The 18,805-nt window shown below is 43.1% G+C and overlaps 1 protein-coding gene across 2 annotated transcripts in view; it reads left to right on the top strand.

The window, feature by feature from the left end:
* The first annotated feature begins 431 nt into the window (after positions 1–431).
* Positions 432–18,805, top strand: part of ACTN2 (actinin alpha 2) — a 73,994-nt gene continuing 55,620 nt past the window's right edge. The window contains exon 1 of one of the 2 annotated variants that reach the window (XM_082425516.1): positions 432–770. In XM_082425516.1, the coding sequence (XP_082281642.1) occupies positions 645–770 (126 nt within the window). In that variant the 5' untranslated portion in view covers positions 432–644. The remainder of the gene's footprint in view (positions 771–18,805) is intronic. The other variant, XM_082425515.1, reaches the window with a different exon arrangement.

Genomic DNA, 18,805 nt, shown 5'->3' with positions numbered 1-18,805 from the left:
CTTTACTTTTTAGGGGTGTATGTGTGGGCTATCTATGAATACGTGGGAATATATGGAAAACGTGAATACGCTGGACAACTTGGATGTGCTGGGGGTGGTCAGGAGCCCAGGCCGTGTGTGTCCCTCCTCTGATCCGCGAACATCCACCCACCCGGGTAACCCACCTGGGCGCCCGCCAAGTCCAGCCGCGCAGCGAGCCAGAGGGTGGGTGGGAGGCGTGGGCTGGTGCCGGCGGCCTCAGCTCGCAGCGCCGGAAGTTTGGGGCAGCACCGGGAACGCGGACCCGAGCCGCCTAGCCCCGCTGCCCGCCAGCAAGTGCTCGGAGGGGCGGGGGCGGGGGGAGGCCGGGGCGGGGCGGGGCGGGGCGGTGGGGGCGCGGCCGGGCGGCTACGTGACGGGCGGCGCGAGTATTAAGCTGCGCGGCCGCTGCTCCGCCGCCCGAGCTGGTGTTTCGCCCGCGACCCAGCGCCCAGGTGTGCCGCCCCGAGAGGACCGCGCGAAGGTCACCCCGCGCCCGCCAGCCCGTCCGCCGCCCGCACCTCCGCCGAGCCCCGCGCGCCTCGCCGGCCCCGCCGCGTCTCCGCCCGCCCGTCCGACCGCCCGAGCCCCGCGCGCCCCACCGCAGCCCCGGCCACCCGAGCGCCATGAACCAGATCGAGCCCGGCGTGCAGTACAACTACGTCTACGAAGATGACGAGTACATGATCCAGGAGGAGGAGTGGGACCGCGACCTGCTCCTCGACCCGGCCTGGGAGAAGCAGCAGAGGAAGGTCAGCCAGGGCCGCGTGCCCGCCGTCTGCGGGCTGGACCCGCGTGTCTGTGTCGCTTTCCCCGGGGGGGCGACCGCCCGGGGGCGCCGCCGACGGTGTGGACTAGCGGGAGGGAGCTTGATGGAGGGTCGCGTTGTCCCATGTCCTCGTAGCCCGGGAAAAGTCCAGGGACAGGCACGGAACTGGGCGTCGTGAGTGCGCGCGCGCGCGAGTGTGCGTGGGTGCGCGCGTGTGTCACATAAGAGTCACAAAACGAAGAATGTTAGGGGAAGAACAGTGCAGCCGTTTCTGTTTTAACCTGCATTAGACCAGAATGTGAAAGTCTCAGGTCTGCTCCTGACCCCCTGAGTCTGTGACCTTGGCCACAGAGTTGTGTCTTCTGGTCCCGTTGTGTCCCATTTCCCCCTAACCCGTCTCTCCCCAAATAAAAGAGGTCAAAAGAACATCGGCTTCATTCCGATTTTCAGAGGGCTGCCCCAGAGAATAATTGAAAATCATTTATTACATGTTTTGGGGTTCCCTGGAGAGAGATGCTGTATGAACACTAGACGTTCACCGATAAATTAATAGTTATTTCACACTCTATTTACGGTTCATTGAGGTAAGCGCACAGGGACGAGGGAGTCAGCCAGCTTTAAAAGTTCCCTTCCCATCTTGGTTGGCGCTCTCTGGGGGCCCAGTGGAACATTCCACTATCTCAAGGTTTCTTCTTGATCCCCTTGGCTAGAATTCTAGGGACTGCTCACCAGGAGGCTAAATCCCGCCTCCTGTTTGGGCATAGAGCCTGGCCGGGTCAGAGATGCCAACCGAGACCTGCTCACCCAACCTTATGATGACAGTGTCCTGGCAAAAGCAAAGTGCCCTCTGCTTTTCCCCCCTATTTTTCTCGGGTTGGGGCAAAGTGGGTTTCCCTTATAAGGGCCTGCCATTAAGTGGATAACGTCTGTTGACCATCTGTGTGCCTGGGAATGCTCTGTGTAGCTGCCACTGTGGGTGGTTATCTGATAGTGACTGGTGAATGTGTCTGACTGTAGGAAACACATACTCCCAACAAACAGTGTTAGCTGAAGGAGAGAGGTCCCATATTTGGATAATTATCAGATAACCATTTTAGGGTTTTTTGTTGTTATTTATAAAATAACCATGATATTTTCAAATCAAGATTTTTCTTTTGTTGTCTATTCTCTCTTTTAAAACCACTTACTATTACTGTTTTAAAGCTCTAATTTAGCTACATTTCATTCTCCCCCTTAGTTCCATCATCCCTGTCTTCTTGGAAACAGTAGAATTGGAGTGATAAGTAGAAGCTGAGTCTATAAAGGAGAATAAAATTTCAAACCTTCTACAATTTTTTAAACACCTGGCTTGAGGATTATTAATGTGTTGTTATTATTATTATTAGTTTGTCATCTGGGCTAATTGCTGCATCATCAATGAGAAAGAAGTTAAATAGTCGCTTTAATTTTTAACAGTGAGTGTTTCTTTTTAAAAATTTTTCCCACAATTTTGATTACTACATTTTTTTCATGGATTTTTAAAAAAGTCTTTGTTGCAGAGATTGCTTTTTTTTTTCCCTCATGAAGAAGAGCAGAAATAGCTAAGGAATTGGAAGGGTAGTCTGCCCATCGTTTTTGAAAGTAATAGTCTAATCACAGTGGTTTCTGTTGATTTTTTAAAATTACAGTACAGGATAGAGTTAATTTTAGTTTCCAAAGACCACATTGATATATGTCTTCTGTCATATACATATAATTTTAAAATTATTTTTAATATATGATGTATAATTATATTTTTAATTTATTCACAGTATTTTTGGATATAATTTCATTGCTGTGATTTTTTTTAAAGTTTGGGGTTCCTGTGTGAATATATTATTATATATTAAAAAACAGACATATGTCCTGGTCCTTGTATAAAATAATGCTAAAAAGTTTAAAGTGAGAATTCATTTTTTTTCTCAGGTAGGTTGAGTGCTGTGTTGTGACTTTAGTGACAAACAAAACAGAGCCAAACATTACATTAGGACACAGACCTGAACAGATCCAGAAGATCCTCTGTTTCTACTTTTGGTAGAGAACCCACTCAAGTCGGTCAAGTAATACTGAACTGTGAGGTCCGGGCAGCCAGAGCAGTAGCCTCTATTTATGTCCTATGAGCCAAACTGCTGGAACAGGACAGGGATAAAATGCCATTGTTTCTATTGTGGGCTACCTTTTCCACACTTGCCATTTCAATGATATGCCGGGTATGAGATCTGTCAACAGATGCTGGTAACACATGATGACGTCTGTAGCGTTATAATGGATGAGGGACCTAATTATATCCACAGTTCACAGAGTCTCATGGGCTGTGGTAAACCTTGCTCTGGTATGGAATGCCTTGCTACAGAAGAACTTAGTAAAACTGTAGTGCTGTGTGTGTGTGTGTGTGTGTGTGTGATGGGAGATCTTTTTTTTTTTTTTACATAAAATTTACCATCTTAACCATTTTAAAGCATCCAGTTCAGGCGTGCTACGTACATTCACATTGTTGTGCAATCAATCTCCAAGAGTCTTTTCATCTTGCAAAATTAAACTCTGTATAAAACAATAACTTTCTATTCTCCCCACCCCCCAGCCCCTGGCAACCACCCTTCTACCTTCTGTCTCCATGAATTTGACCCATAGGGACCTCATATGGGTGGAATCATACACTGTTTGTTCTTTTGCATCTGGCTTACTTCACTTAGCATAATGTCCTCAAGGTTCATCCACGTCGTGTCATGTGTCAGAATTTCCTTCCTTTTTAAGGCCGAATAATATTTCACTGACTGTATGGACCACATTTTGTTTACCCATTCATTGATGGATGCACACGTGGATTGCTTCTACCTTTTGGTTATTGTAAATAATGCTGCTGTGAACATGGGTGTACAAATATCTCTTCATGTCCCCGCCTTTGGGTTTTTTTGGTTAGATACCTAGGAGTGGAATTTCTGGATCTTGTGGCAGTGATTAGTTTTCAGTTTTTTGAGGACATGCAGTGCTTTTTCCAAAAGAAGGCAATTTAGAAGATGTTGAATTTAGCATGAGTATGTACAGGCATTTCAAAGTGCTCTCCTCTTTCAGGGGTGTATAAGAATATTTATAGTCACATAAATGAAGCTGTCTTTAGTGGACTTCTGAAACTTCTAGAGCTTTGGTGTTTAGAAGTAAGCTTCTCCTGGAAGCAAAGAGCACATTCAGCCTTTAATTCAACTGCGGCCTAATCGGGAGGTGACTTGTCAGAACAGCAATGCTGAATATGTGTGCTATCTCCGTGGGCACAGGACGCTGTCCTTCACCACTCAGGGAGGCTAGAACAGACCTTTTAAGGAAATGACTGTGTGTTTCGATACATAAAGGGTCCTTACCTCCTTAATCTGTACGGGGCTAGGTGATCGATACTCTTTTTCACCAGTTGTGGAGAGCATAAGAGAGTCGTTCATTTATTCCACATTCAGAATTCTGATTAGTTTTCATTGTTCCTAAAGAAATCCAAGTTCTTCCGCATAGTCACAATTTAGATGGACCAGCTCACCGTTCACCTCAGCACACCTGCTGCCTGTCCTGTCATCAGGCTGAAACGTTGCCACGTGGGGTCAGGCGGTGGGGGAAGGACGCTTGTGTGGGAGCAGCTGCGCACAGGTTGGATTAAATAGAGGATCCAGAACCTGCCAGTTGCCCCTTTTCGTGTCTCAAGGAGCAACTGCTGGTTAAGGGTGCAGGTCAAGGCTCTTCTCCCCTGCACAGTGGAGTACTCTCTTGCGGGAATTTTTCCTGGGGAAAAAAAGGCACGAATTGTTCCAACGAGGGTGAATGATTAACGAGGGGCCTGGGAAGTGTCTCAGACTCATGAGACCCAGATGAATCTCAGCTCTGCCTGGTACCTACCCTCTGTTTGGCCGTAATCAAGTCACTAAGACTTTCGAGTTCCATCTCTTCATCTAGAAAATAAAGATAAGGGATTCCTGTCTTTCTTGCCTCAGAGTTTTTCAGAATCAAATGGTCAAACTAGTTTACGTCAAAGGGGCTTTGTATGCTGTAGAGGGATCTGTAAATGTTCAAATATTATTACTGTCCTAGTGCAGCCAATACGTATTAATTTCAGCAGGTGGTGTCGTAGTAATTAGCACTGTGATTGAATTTGTGAGGATGAAGAAGCACGTGATTTGTTCCTTAGTGACTTGGATGTACTTTTCAAAAAAAACTGTGGTAAAATGTACATAACATAAAATTTACCATTTTAACCATTTTTAGGTGTACAATTCAGTGACGTTAATACATTCACGTTGTTGTGCAACCATCACCACCATCCATCTCCAGAACTTTTCCATCACCCCCAAGTTAAACTGTGTTTATTAAACAGTAACTTCCTATTACCTCCTCCCCCCCATGTACCTTTAAAGGTAGGGTTTACACGCTTCCACACTTAGAACAAGAAATTGTTTAATAACAAGTGCCAGGTGCTTGTTGTATAAAGAGCAAAAATTTTAGGAGATCAAATAAGGAAAACCATTGTGGGTGAGGATGATGGGGAAACAGCTTTACAAGGGAGTAGAACTTGGGGTGGGCCTTAATTTGAGGAATAACTAAATACTAGCTGGGTGGCGAGGAGAGAGAAACAGAACATTCCTGGCTAGAGAAATAGAGTGAACAGTCTAGGCTTAACTGAAGCTAAAGATACAGATTCAGATTTAGAGAGAAAATTGCATAGGTAATCCGGGGCCAGTTTACAGAGGACCTAGGATGCCAGGGTGAGCATGGACTTCGTTCTTCAAGCAGTGCAGAGCTCTGGGAATATTTGAGCCAGGAAGAGCCAGGAAGTCGAATACTGTTTGCAGAATAAATCGGAGTGGGTGAAGGCCTGAAGTGGGGGACCCAGGTAGAAGCCCGTTACGGGGACGATACGTTTAAAGCGGTGAGGATTAGAAGCAGTGGTGAGGAAGCCATCTATCTGAGAGTGATCAGGAGGGATTATAAAAAGTGTTAAATGATGCCATGTTGTTGCATGGCAGGCTGTTGTATAAATCCAGTTAAGCAGACATGATCTCACCATTAGAGCTCCTGGGCTTAAAACTCAAGATAGTGATATTGACAAGTAACAAAGAAACTAATGAGGAGTGTCTGCTTATCTAGGCAGGAGAGGTGTCTGGGTGGAAAGCTAACCATTTACAGGATGTATCATTCAGTGCAGGGGCTGAGTGCTGAGGGGCAAGTTGTGTGTCCAGGTGGCCATTGCCTACATGCAGGGCTGGAGTTTCAGGCAGCCTTTGATGTCCACAGAGAGTTGCTGATGGGCAGGCTTGCAAAGGCAGAATCTTGTATGAGCCCTAAGAAATCTCTGCCCCCAGAAGGGCTGTTGTTCTCAAGATGCCCTTGGTTTGCTATGGAGAACCACAGGTGCAGGAGTCGTAAGGTGGAGAAATCACTCTTTGTGATTTCTGCGTCTTCTCTTAGGCACTGCAGTGTGTCCTGGGGTCTGCCCTACCCCTTCAGCCACATTCACCAAGGAAGAAACTTGAACCCAAGATACGATTTTCCGGGAGCGTGGGAGGAGGAATAGAACTCTTAGCTGGGAAGCCTAAAGAACAGCAGCTTCAGAAAACTGTCAGAAAGCGCTGCAGTCGGTTGCTGCAGCTGGGCTACAGAAAAGGCGCAGCTCTGGGGTGGGTGGAGGCACTCCCGTGGTGAGCAGAGGAGTTGGTACGGAATACGTTGGAGGACAGTCAGAATTGTACCGCTGTTTCCCTGGGAACGGTACTAGTTCTTCCAGAAAGAACAGAACGCAAAGACGAGGGGGAAAACGCTTGCTAACTACCGTGCTAGACTTAGTTCAAAGGAAGGAAAATCTTGAGTGCCAGAAATGGGTTTTTCTAAAGAAGCTGAGGAACATGTTTTACACAAGCACGTGTCAGTCTGAGCACTTGCACACTCGCCTCTGAGCCCACACCACACCCGTACCCCTCCCCACGATTTTCTTGATCAGAAACTAGATGTTTTCTCCTGCAGCCGTACTGAAGGGCAGAATAGAAGTGGAGCACAGGCACGGCTGTTTATTCTTTTCATTCCTTTGGCAGACGTTTATTACGGTCCCGCTAGAGGCCCGGGTTAGGCAATGGAGTTGACACCACCTCAGGCTTTAAGGAGCTTGCAGCTTAGTTCAAGAGACAGAAAGGGCAGTGAGAAGTACAGAGGAGGGACGCGCAGTTCACCCTGGCCGGTGGAAGGGAGTGGAGAGCATTTCCAGAGCCCCTCCTGCATGGTCCCCTGTCACGGTGCCTGGAAGCATCTTCCTCCCTGGCGCCGTGCAGGGAAGCTGGGAGTTACCCTTGAGGCTTCCCTCTCTCTCAACTCCTGTGAGCCCACCTCCTAAAGTCCTCTGGACCCTGCCCCTTCCTCCCGTCATGTGCTTGAAGGCCTTCAGGGCCTTTGCACTTCCTGCCTGGATGGGGGTGGTGGCCCCTGCTTTGTCGCCCTTCCACACACCGTGCTTGCCTTCAGGCTTTTTTCTGCCTGATGCTGCAGGAGTGATCTGTATAAAACACAAGCCTGGTCATGGTATTTCTGCTTAAAGCCCCTATGTGGTTCTTTATTGCCTTCAGGAGGGTGTTGGGAGCCAGGCCTGAGCCAGCCTCTGTCTGCTCCGCCTCTGCCCCCAGAGCTCCTGGAGCCCACGTGTTTGATTCTCCTCTTTGCTTATACCCGAGACTACCTCCTCTACCCGCCCTGGGAGTTCTTCTTCCTTGGGCCCCTCCTCTAGAACATGGGTCCCTGGGTACTGTCCTGGTCTCCCCTATGAGCAGACGCTGTCCTGTGGCCCCCTGGCCCTGCAGTGGTCCTGCTTAGAGTCTGCACTCGCATTTGTGCAATGCAGGAATTATAAGTCATATTTCTGAAAAGAATTTAGTACAATTAAATTTTTTTTTTGCAATCTTTGCAACTCCTTGAGCTACAAATGTATTAACTCCAGCTCATACTTGTTTAATGCTCCTTAAAGATGTTTTCTCAAAGCATTTTCTCAAGTTCCCCAAATGATGGACTTCTCCGACTTAGCCCTTATTCTCAGACTGAGCCTACAAAGATAAGCTGTTTAATTAAAAAAATAATAATAATTTGTAATTTAGAGATTTGGGGAATAAAATAAAATCATACATGTAGATTTATTTAAATGATAATAAAATGTGTCACCATATTAATGAACAAAGCTCTGGTAGCCTAAATTGGATTTGAAATGACTGTTTTGTCCAGATTGAAAACCTTTACCCACATCATAGAGAAAATTCCAAATTCATTTAGATTCAGAGAAGTATACATTTAAATTTGTTCTTCTGAATGTAAAACCTGGTAAGACAAAAACTTTTGGAAGACATGCTAGGCTTCACGGTAGTGGGAATGGAAAAGAGAGAAGAGATGCAGATGATTCTGCAGAGCGTGTGGACCCTGGAAAAGAATTGGCCTGGGCGGTATTGATATAAGCCGAACCCAAGACTACAGAGTTAGCATGGCTTTGAGTTGTCTTGCTGTGTTTGTTTGTTTTTGCTAGGCGATAAATGTGTTAGTCATCATTCCTAGAAATTACTATCTAATGAAAATAGATTCTCATTAGCCTCCGTTACAACCTTTTCATTAAAAGGCATGCTATCTCGGGAAAAACTCTTATTTTTTTAGTGATTGTGAGGATCAAGTGGGCAAGTAGGTGAATATGAGATTGAGGGGAAATGAGAACAGTATTTGATATTGAAGGTATGACTGAGTCTTATACAGACAATTATAATTGAGATTGGCAACTCAAGAAATCCCCGGGAATGCCCTGGCGGTCCAGTGGTTAGGGCTCCGTGCTTCCACTGCAGGAGACACGGGTTGGATCCCTGGTCGAGGAACTAAGGTGCTGCATGCCACGCAGCACGGCCAAAAAAAAGAAAAAAAAAAAGAAATCCTATCTTTTAGAGTCATGAGGAGTCTTTAAGTTCCTTCATTATAGTCCAACAGGATGGGAAGATAATAATTATTTCGAAGGTAGGTAATCTAATCTCATTGTTTTTTATTAGGATTTTAAGATATTTTGTATGCATTAGGTTGAACTGTAGGAAATTTTTGACACTGACCATTTTGACCTCCAAAAATTGCAGTTTCTTATGGCTCAACCCAATAAAACCACTTTATCACTATTGTCCCACTATATTCAAGGTACTTGACCAAGACCACACCACAGCCAAGCCATAAAACTGAGTTCAGCTTGTTTCTAGTCTTACCTCTAATGCCTTTGGTATTCATTTGGGAAAATAAGGGATGGTTAGGTTTTGTAGAAGTTAAAAATGTGAGGTTTGGATTGAGGGCTTGACAGCCCATGGAAATATCGAGAAGGAAGGTAAAGCCTAGAGATTTAGGTGTGGGAGTTATCTGCTCAGAGGCCATGGTTGAAACGGTAAGGAGGGGAAAGTGGAAGATCTACCTGCCAGGTGCTGAGGTGAGCTAACATCGAGGGCTCCCAGAGGAAGCAGTGATTACCAGAACGTGGAAGCATCGCTTCTCTGGATGAAAACATGCATTTATTGGACGACTTAAAACTAGATGAACTGTCGAAATGTCTTTGATTTTCTTCCGGGAGAAATCTCACCTTGGTATTTCTCTGGAACTTCACCAGTCCGTCTGAATCTGACATTTGAATCCGTTTAGTTGCTGGAACAGAAACCCAGGGCTTTGGCACCGTGAAATGGGAGATCTTTTAGCTCATGAGATAAGTTATGCTTGCAAAGGAAGTGAAAAGCTGTAAGAAACTATTTATGGTGGTGTGCTCAAGTCTGTGACATAAAATCCTTCTGCAGCTGGAATGGCCAAGGCTGGGCTTTATTGAGGAAGACTTTATTGAAAATTTGTAAGGATTACTGAAGAAAGTAGTTTCATTACTGAAAAGAATTGGTTTCATCTTAACATACCAAGTGTAGCATTCAACCACAAGGAGGGTTTCCCTTTTCTGTTTTATCATTTATAAAATTAAGAAAATAGGATGAGTGATGGTCCTCATTTAGGGGTTTTGTTTTAAGGTTTAAAAAAATATTATTGATATTTTGGGTGTATCAGTCATGAAAATAGTAAAAGACATAACAGAATTACAATCAGTTTCGAGATTACCCATAGAGGGTAATATTTTTCTATTTAAAAACAAATCTATTTTGGAGGGGCGGCAAGGGTAAGGATCAGGTTGGTCTGGGACGTGAGGAGGGGATATTCGTTGGAAAAATGCAAACCATGTGTTTTACATTTTGTAAACCGTACAATTTCTATTCTGTTACTGCAGTTTATGAAATAGGAAGTGTCTGAATATTTCATTGCTTACCTTTCCTGTTAAATTTTGGGACAAAATGATGTTTATTTTCATTTTTTCGGTATAACAGCAGAACAAAAATATTCCAGTAAGACAGTAAAAGTGATATTTTAATATATGGATTTTTTCCAGTGGATTAAAAAAAGAATGGGAGGGGATTTGGCATATTGTTGCCAGTATCCCAAACTATTCAGTATATAGGGCAGAGCAGCTATTTATTGTGAATTTTTAGACACTGTTTTGACCATACGTATTATTTTATTCGAACGTCACAACAGTCTTAGGAGATGAGTATTGTGATTCTCATTTTTCAACCAGGAAGGCTAAGTAACTTACCTAAGTGTGGTTGAGGGTGAGGAAGTGGTAGCTGGAACATGCACACAGAATTTTGTCTAAATTACAAAGATATTCTCTCTCACAATCGAAATTTTATAACACATGGAGATGCTAATTATTTTATTGCATATTTTGGTCTGCAAGTGGCAGAGCTGAAGTTTGGATCCAGGATGCTTAACTCCAGAGGCAGTGCTTTTATTTTTATTTATTTATTTTTTATTTTTTATTTTTTAAATTTTTATTTTTTATTTTTTTAAAATTCATTTTGTTGAATTTTAGTTGATTTATAATGTTGTGTTAATTTCTGCTGTACAGCAAAGTGATTCAGTTAGACATATATATTCTTTTCCATATTCTTTTCCATTATGGTTTATCACAGGATATTGAATATAGTTCCCTATGCTATACAGTAGGACCTTGTGGTTTATCCATTATATATATAATAGTTTGCTTCTGCTAACCCCAAACTCTCAATCCGTCTCCTTCCCCCCTTGGCAGCCACAGGTCTGTTCTCTATGTCTGTGAGTCTGTTTCTGTTTCACAGATAAGTTCAGTTGTGTCTTGTTTTACATTCCACATACAAGTGATACAATATGGTATTTGTCTTTCTCTTTCTGACTTATTTCACTTAGTATGATAATCTCTAGGCCCATCTGTGTTGCTGCAAATGGCATGATTTCATTCTTTTTAATGGCTGAGTAGTATTCCATTGTATATATGTACCACATCTTCTTTATCCATTCCTCTGTTGATGGACATCTAGGTTGTTTCTTGGCTATTGTGAGTAGTCAAAGGTGTTGCTTTTTAACCACTAAATTTTTTCTGTTTTTGTTGCTTTTTTGCTCAGAGTTTTAACCAACAACCCAGAGCAAAAGCCTGGAATTCAGTATTCCTAAGTTTTCACTTATCCAAAACCTACTGCCCATGCATAAGGGTGTGTGTGTCTGAATTTTTAATTTCTAAATGGGTCCAGGGGGAACATCTGATGAGAATGAGAAGACTCAATTTTGAGTTATGGAAAATACTGTCCTTCCAAGGTAACCCCAAGTGAGGGCCTAGCAATCACTCTGACCCACAGAAGTGCCAGAGGAGGAGGAAAGGGACCACAGGAAAAGCCAACTACACCTCTCAAATGGAGGCTTACAGGACATGCCGTTAAGGGCACATCTCTGGAATTACCTGCTGGTCTGTCTGACACAGTTCCAAAAAGAAGCCGGAGTTCAGGATGCCCTAGTATTTGAGTCAGTTCCCTTTTGGAACTAGAAAAGGAGACTTCCAGAGGCAAGAGCATAGATTAGAGCCATCCTCCTGCAGACGTGATGCCTTAGTGGAAAGGGATGCTCTCCAAGATTGGGCTCCACAGAGATTTGGCCAATGGCAGTGCCAAGGACTCCCTTCGCTTTACATTGAAAAAAATCCTGCCTTTTATTTATTTTTAACTTTTTTTTTTAAATAAATTTATTTATTTATTTATTTATTTTTGGCTGTGTTGGGTCTTCGTTTCTGTGCAAGGGCTTTCTCCAGTTGCGGCGAGCGGGGGCCACTCTTCATTGCGGTGCGTGGGCCTCTCACTATCGCGGGCTCTCCCGCTGCGGAGCACAGGCTCCAGACGCGCAGGCTCAGTAGTTGTGTCTCATGGGCCTAGTTGCTCCGCGGCATGTGGGATCTTCCCAGACCAGGGCTCGAACCCGTGTCCCCTGCATTGGCTGGCAGATTCTTAACCACTGTGCCACCAGGGAAGCCCTTTAACTTCTTATTATGGAAAATTTCAAAGATACATAAAAGCAGAGAGAACATATAGCGAATCCCTCTGAATCCCACTGGCCAAGGAAAACCAGAGTTTCATGAATAGGGGACGCCTGGTTCTTTTTTTACCCCAGCTTTATTGAGATGTCATTGACAAATAAAAAATTTTATATATTTAAAGTGTGCCACATGTTTAGATAAATGTATACGTTGTGAAATAATTACCAGGGATGTCCAATCCTAAAAGGAAAAAAAAAGTTTTTATGTCCAATAGATGCTTTATTCTCTAAACGAAATTTTGAATCAAAACTGCCAGTTAAGACGACAGTTGCCTTCCCTGTTTTGAAACTCCAGTCTCCTCCCCGCCAGACCCCACGCTTCCTGCTACCCCTTTTGGCTGTCCAGGCCTCCTCCCTGCTCTGCTGGGATACCTCTCCTAACCCCCAGCTCCCCTAGTAATTTCTCATGCTGTTAATGTTACAATTGGCTATTTCTAAAAACCAAAGATTGCCAAGACCTGCTTTTCCAGGGATCATCAATATTTTAAAGGTGACCTTTCTAAGACAATAACGCTGTTGTCTAATTCCAGGAAGGACCCTGATGGTGAATTTCAGGCTCTGTAGGAGAAGAGGACAGGATCGTGCTAAGAAAGCACTGTTGGCAGAGGCAAAGCCTTTTAACATCCTGTAAACGGGGATGGTTAACTGCTGTTTGTGGCCCCGTGTAAAGTCAGTACTGATAGGGTATTTCTCTTCTCCTGCTGCAGACTGATCTGATAAACTGACCCCATAACCTCCTTCAGGTTTATTGGTCTAGCTCCTGCGACCACTGCTTTTACTTCTTTGAGTGGGGAGCCTGAATTTGAGACAGGAGGTGGGCACCGTGTCTGAAGAGGCTGAATTTGATACCTCTGCATCTTTGTTTCCTCCACCACCCCAGAGCGCAGCGGGAGGAAGGAGCAGAACACACATGTTAAGTGTTCTTGGGGAAAGGTTATTTTTAGGGGCAGTCTTGCTAAGACTGCTTCGGCAGCTTTTCTTCAGGTACAGATCACACCCTCACCTGCTTAGGTATGTGAACTTCTAGGGGAGCCCTGGGAGGGATGGGGGCTGCCTGCATGTAGCAGTTCCAGGCCACCTCCTTCCTTGTGAAGATTTATTTTATTTTATTTGTTTCCCAGCTTTACTGAGATGTAATTGACATGTAACATTGTGTAAGCTGAAGGGTTACAACATCTTGCCCATCTCTCAGGTTCTCTATTCTTCATGAAAGGAAACGAGGAAGGAGGGTGGACTGATTCCAGAGGCAGGGTGACCCCTCATCCCGGTTTGCCCAGGGCAGTCCCAGCTGTGGCTTTGTCCCAGAGTGACTATAAATAGCATCACCTTTGACTCTCAGAAGTGGTCCAGTTTAGACTTCAAATTCTGTGGTCACTGTTCAGAGGAGATACACAAGGCCACCTCCGAGAAGGTTAACATAATATTGAGACCCAAATAATTTGTATATTGGACAGTAATGCCTTTTCTCAAAGTACTGGCCTATTTCTGAACTTGAAAAAAATGCAAATATTGGTGAAATGAGAGTTCTAAAACTTTGACAGTTTTAAATATCACTGTCTAGTAATTTCTGAATCTTCTAACTCATGAATCCTTTAGAAGACCAAGCCTTGCAGCCAGCGGTGGGAGTGAGCCCTGCGTCTGGAGGGTATGGGACCACGGACCCCGCTGGAGGCCTACTGTGGGCCAGGTTTCCCTCTGAAATCCACATCGTCGTCGTCCTTATGGTAGTTTGTATGCCGTCTGTGTGGTTTTATAAATAGTATATATACTCATACTTCAGATAGCTTGCTATTAATATGTGCTAGGCTTTAAGGATGCTTATTTTGCACATCTAAAAAACTAAGGGTTAGACTTTATTGAAATATCTGGACCAATTTCCAAGGTTGGATCTCTAGGTTTGTTCTTATGACAGCTTAAGTCTTTTTCTAATAAAATTGTATATATCTTTAGACACTTGAAAGTCTGGAAGTGAAGTGGTGATACGTATATTTACTGTGGGATAAAATCGTGTTTAATGTAAAATTGTCCCTTCTGTCATGAGACACAGGTGGGGCTGTCACCATTCGAGTCCATTAAGGTCTTGGTCGGGAAGCAGGGTGAATGCTGTCAGAAATACTTGGGGAGTGACAGTGGGTTCTATTGCTGTCACTGGTGTCTGGGTAACTGGATACTAAGGATTTCTCTGCTGCGGTCCTTGGACTTGGACAGTGTGTACCTTCTCCATGGGCATTTTCAAACTTCATGTTGAAATAGGGATTTTAGTGTCAAACTTAAAAAAAGTCCTGAAGTAGCACCTCACCAACTGATTAACTTCAGAAATGTAGGCTTGCTGGAGTGTATCCAATGTAAGTAGTTTTTCTTTTTCAGGTAAAACGATGGAGGCTGAGTGAAAGAAAGCTAGCTAACATAATTACAGATAACCAGGGAAGGGAGAAGAATCTAGCCTAACAAATTATATAGACTTTCCCAAACTACCTTTTTAAGATACATTTTCAAATAATCACCCAAGTCATATGTCTTCACTACAGAAAATATGGAGAAGAAATTTTAAAAAGTCATACCGTAGAGAAAACTAGTGTTAACATTTTGCCATATTGCCTGCTAGATGACTTGACGCTGTACTAGAAGGGCATATATTTCTGTGTTTTATACTATAATATATAACTGTCTGAAATGGCTCAGGATACGAAGACTTTATTGTCTCTTTTTATGAACACTTTTTAGTCAGCATGAGCCCTAGGGAAGAACTTCTCGATGGAGGAAATCCCAGCCTGGTTCCCCCAGGGCGGAGTGGGCAGGAACTTTGGAAATGACCAGCTTCCCTGTTTTTTAGCCCTTCTGTTTTCCAGAGCTTTCCGCATATGTAGAGCAAACCTGTAGACGGACCTGATTGGGGGCTGTTCCTCACTTAGAACTGTGCTCTTGTCCAAACTACCAACGCAGAGACTGGCGTATTATAGAGAGCTGTTCCCTTCGAAATGAACACTTTAATTTCTCTGTGCAGGCAGCCATTTGTTTGGGTCCCTGAAAATAGTAACAGTATGGTGAGCTTGAATTAAAGAATATTTATTTTGGTGTCTGGGTAGTACAAGCTGCTTCCCCAGTTGCTGGGATGGGCCGGGCTGGGGAGGGGGACATCAGTGTGCTTTTCTTTAAACTTGAATTCATCCTCAAGAAGAGAATCGTGAAAGTACAATTAATGTTGCTCTTGCCTATAACCGAGCAACAGTTGGTTCTGCCCTGTCCCAGAGCCACGTCTTACACATAATTAGCCAGGCTCCAAGGGAGCAAGTTATTTTGGGAAGCGTAACTCAGGATCAATCATATGTAAGGCTGTTGGGAGCCTTAAATGCTTGCTTACCAGAAAGTCGTCAAAGGAATTCTCCACGGAGGTTGTGCCAGCTTGGGGGAGGCAGGTGTGACCCCACAAAACTCCCAGCCAGCGGCTAAGTCAGGCTCTTGACCTCAGGAAATCTTTAAGCTCAGATGACCAGGCACCAATAGCTTTCATGTGGTTCTTTGAGCTTACCACTTTTTGTTTTTGTTTTTAATAGTTTAGAGCAAAAATGACCAAAACTTTGATTCTGTAGAGATTTGATTTGGTTAGCGTATGCCTCCAATTGTTTGGGAAGTAGCTGCATATTTCTTACCTTAACTTTTTTTTTTTCCCATTTAACAGTTAAAATGGGGAGTTTCATCAAGATCATTTAACTGTCCTTTAGAAGACAGAAGGCTGTAACTTTTTTTTTTTTAATTAAGATTTTGTTTCAAGCATTGCAAAACATCCCTTGGAATTAAAGGAGAGGTAGTTTGGATTGCAAACTAGTATTGGGAGTCAGTGGCTCACAGAAGTGTTTGATGTCCTTGCTAGGTTGCTTCCCTCTACCTTGAGGACTACAGAGATGCAGAGATGAGTAATTGCAGCTGAAAAATAAGAATTAAGAGAATGAGTAATAAGGACTCCTGTAAGTGGTAATAAAATGTTTGTAGGAAATTTCATGAGCTGGGAGGAAATTAACAGATGGAGGTACTTTAGCTTCTAGAGAAATGTAAGATTTTTTATGAAACAGAAAAGTGCTAAATAATTCAACCCAAATCCAATATTATTTCTGGTGATCTGTATAAGAGGGAACACGGGGACGCACATTGGGTTTTAAATGAAAAAGGAATGCAGTAAGCTGAGACTTCAGACAGTTGTCATTTTCACAGGACAAGAGAAGCATACTGTTATTAACATCAGCAAGTGATAGACTTCAGTTATTTTGGTGTATCATTCTTTTTGTAAAATTTTTGCTCATGTCCTTTTTTATTTTTATTTTTTATTGAAGTATAGTTGATTTACAATGTTGTGTTAATTTCTGGTGTACAGCAAAGTGATTCAGTTATACATATATAACTTATAACTATATACTTCCATTATAGTTTATTACAAGATATTGAATATAGTTCCCTGTGCTATGTAGTAGGACCTTGTCGTTTATCTATTTTATATATATTAGTTTGTATCTGCTAATCCCAAACTCCTAATTTATCCCTTCCCCACCCCCTTTCCCCTTTGGTAACCATAAATTTGTTTTCTATGTGTATCATTCTTGTGCATTAATTACTATTTGTCTTCATCAAAATCAGTAAAATTTAGACCAGAATAGTGAATATTTTAGCACATGTGAATGTTGGCCTCTTTTTAGAAGACTAAAACTATTAAAAGATACTTCTTAAATAAAGGTAAAACCACGACTCTCATACAAGAAGAAAAATAAACACATTAAAGATGTTATTTAACTTACTAATGAGAAAACTGGAGAGGTGTTCCAGCCAGTTCAAAAGAGAGTCTGAAGAACAGTCACATTTATAGATTGGTAATATTGAAATTAATGTCCAAATGGTGGCAGATACTTTTCTGTGGGTGGAAGGAGGGTTGTCCCTGAACTGGACAGAATGCATTCCTTGTCTGTAGACAAGAATGACTTTGCATTGCTCTTGATGATCTTTGGCTTAGATAGATGAGTTGTAGAAGAGTGTAGAAGTGATGCCGTAGACAATGCACGACTTTCCCGTTGGAGCTCAGATGCTTCCCAACGTAAAGTACCTTATTTAGCTATTTCCTCTTTCCAAATTCCATAACTTTCAATCGCATCCTTTCTGGAAGTTACAGAAGAGACTCCACATATTAGGCAGGTCATTCCTTTTTTATTTATTTACTTATTTATTTTAATTTGGTTGAGGCTGGGTCTTAGTTGCGGCAGGTGGGCTCCTTAGTTGCGGCACATGGGATCCTTAGTTGTGGCATGTGGGATCTTTAGTTGTGGCATGCGAACTCTTAGTTGCGGCATGTGGGACCTAGTTCCTTGACCAGGGATTGAACCCAGGCCCTCTGCATTGGGAGTGCGGAGTCTTATGCACTGCTCCATCAGGGAAGTCCCAGACAGGTCATTCCTTAAACCGGAATTAGTCCTGGCTAGACTTGGCTTTGTTAAAAAAAGTGAAAAGTATTTTTGTCCTGTTAGGCAGCCTCAAGGCTTTTTAGCATATTTCTTTATCTATTCTGAACATCCAGGGACTAAATGGAAGTCAGTCTTATGAGCCTGGTGATTGAAGCCTAAAATTCATGATGAAAACCAGACCTGGTTAGGACTGTCTTTTCAGAGGCTGGGAGAGCCATCTTTAACCTCCCCACTTCAGTCATCCATTAGCCTGATTCTATTTTTAGGTCCCCTCAGCAGTAAGGTTGCCTTTTACTTTTTATGAGGTGTTTTTTGGGGAGCAAGATTACAGACTCCTCTTTTTTAATGTTTAAGGATTCTCTAGTTAAGTTTGACATGATAATAATACTTTTCAAAAGCCTGGAACTTGAGCAGATAGAGATTTTTAGCTCTGCGGTGTTTTTTATTTTTTCAGTTTAAAAAATCTGATTGCTATCTTCTTTGATCTATTGCAGAAGGTCAAATAAGATGTTATTCAGCAAATAGTTACTGACTGCCACTAGGTCCCGGGCACTGTCTAGAACACAAAACAAAAATCCCAGCTTCTCTGTGTGGCACTTTCACAGACATTATTAGAATGTTCCAGGTGGTGGTGTCACCCACCAGGTATTTCTGAGAGGATTATTCCTGCTTCCCTACCAAGTCCTTAAAGAATTCTGATGGTGACAGCCCTACTTGAGTTGTTTGTAGGCTTTGATATTCCTTAATTCGAAATTGTTAGATATTCTCACATTGCCTAGAAAGAGATCCTGAATCCTGCTTGAAGGCAGTATTTGCTGGGGATGAATCAGTGGGAGAAGGCTGCCTCTGTTTTTTTCTCTTACTTTGTCTTTGAGTAATCAAATTTGTATTTATGAGTATTCCTGTTACTCAAGTTAAAAGCAGTGCGTTGTTACTGTTGAGGCTCCAGTTCATTCATGACTGAAATTGTCACAGTTTAAGCTTGAAGTATTAAAAATTTGAATGAGTGCTAGCTCTGTGTGCGTGAATACAGGTGTCCCTGCTGGGTGCTGATACAAAGGTGAATAAGAGAAGACTAGGGGCTACTGTGTTCACTTTGTGGTTC

The sequence above is a fragment of the Balaenoptera physalus genome, assembly GCF_965194825.1.
Source record: "Balaenoptera physalus genome assembly, chromosome: 14".
NCBI classification, from domain to species: domain Eukaryota; kingdom Metazoa; phylum Chordata; class Mammalia; order Artiodactyla; family Balaenopteridae; genus Balaenoptera; species Balaenoptera physalus.
Note: the sequence above shows the minus strand (reverse complement) of the source record. Positions and strands in the feature narration are given on the sequence as shown.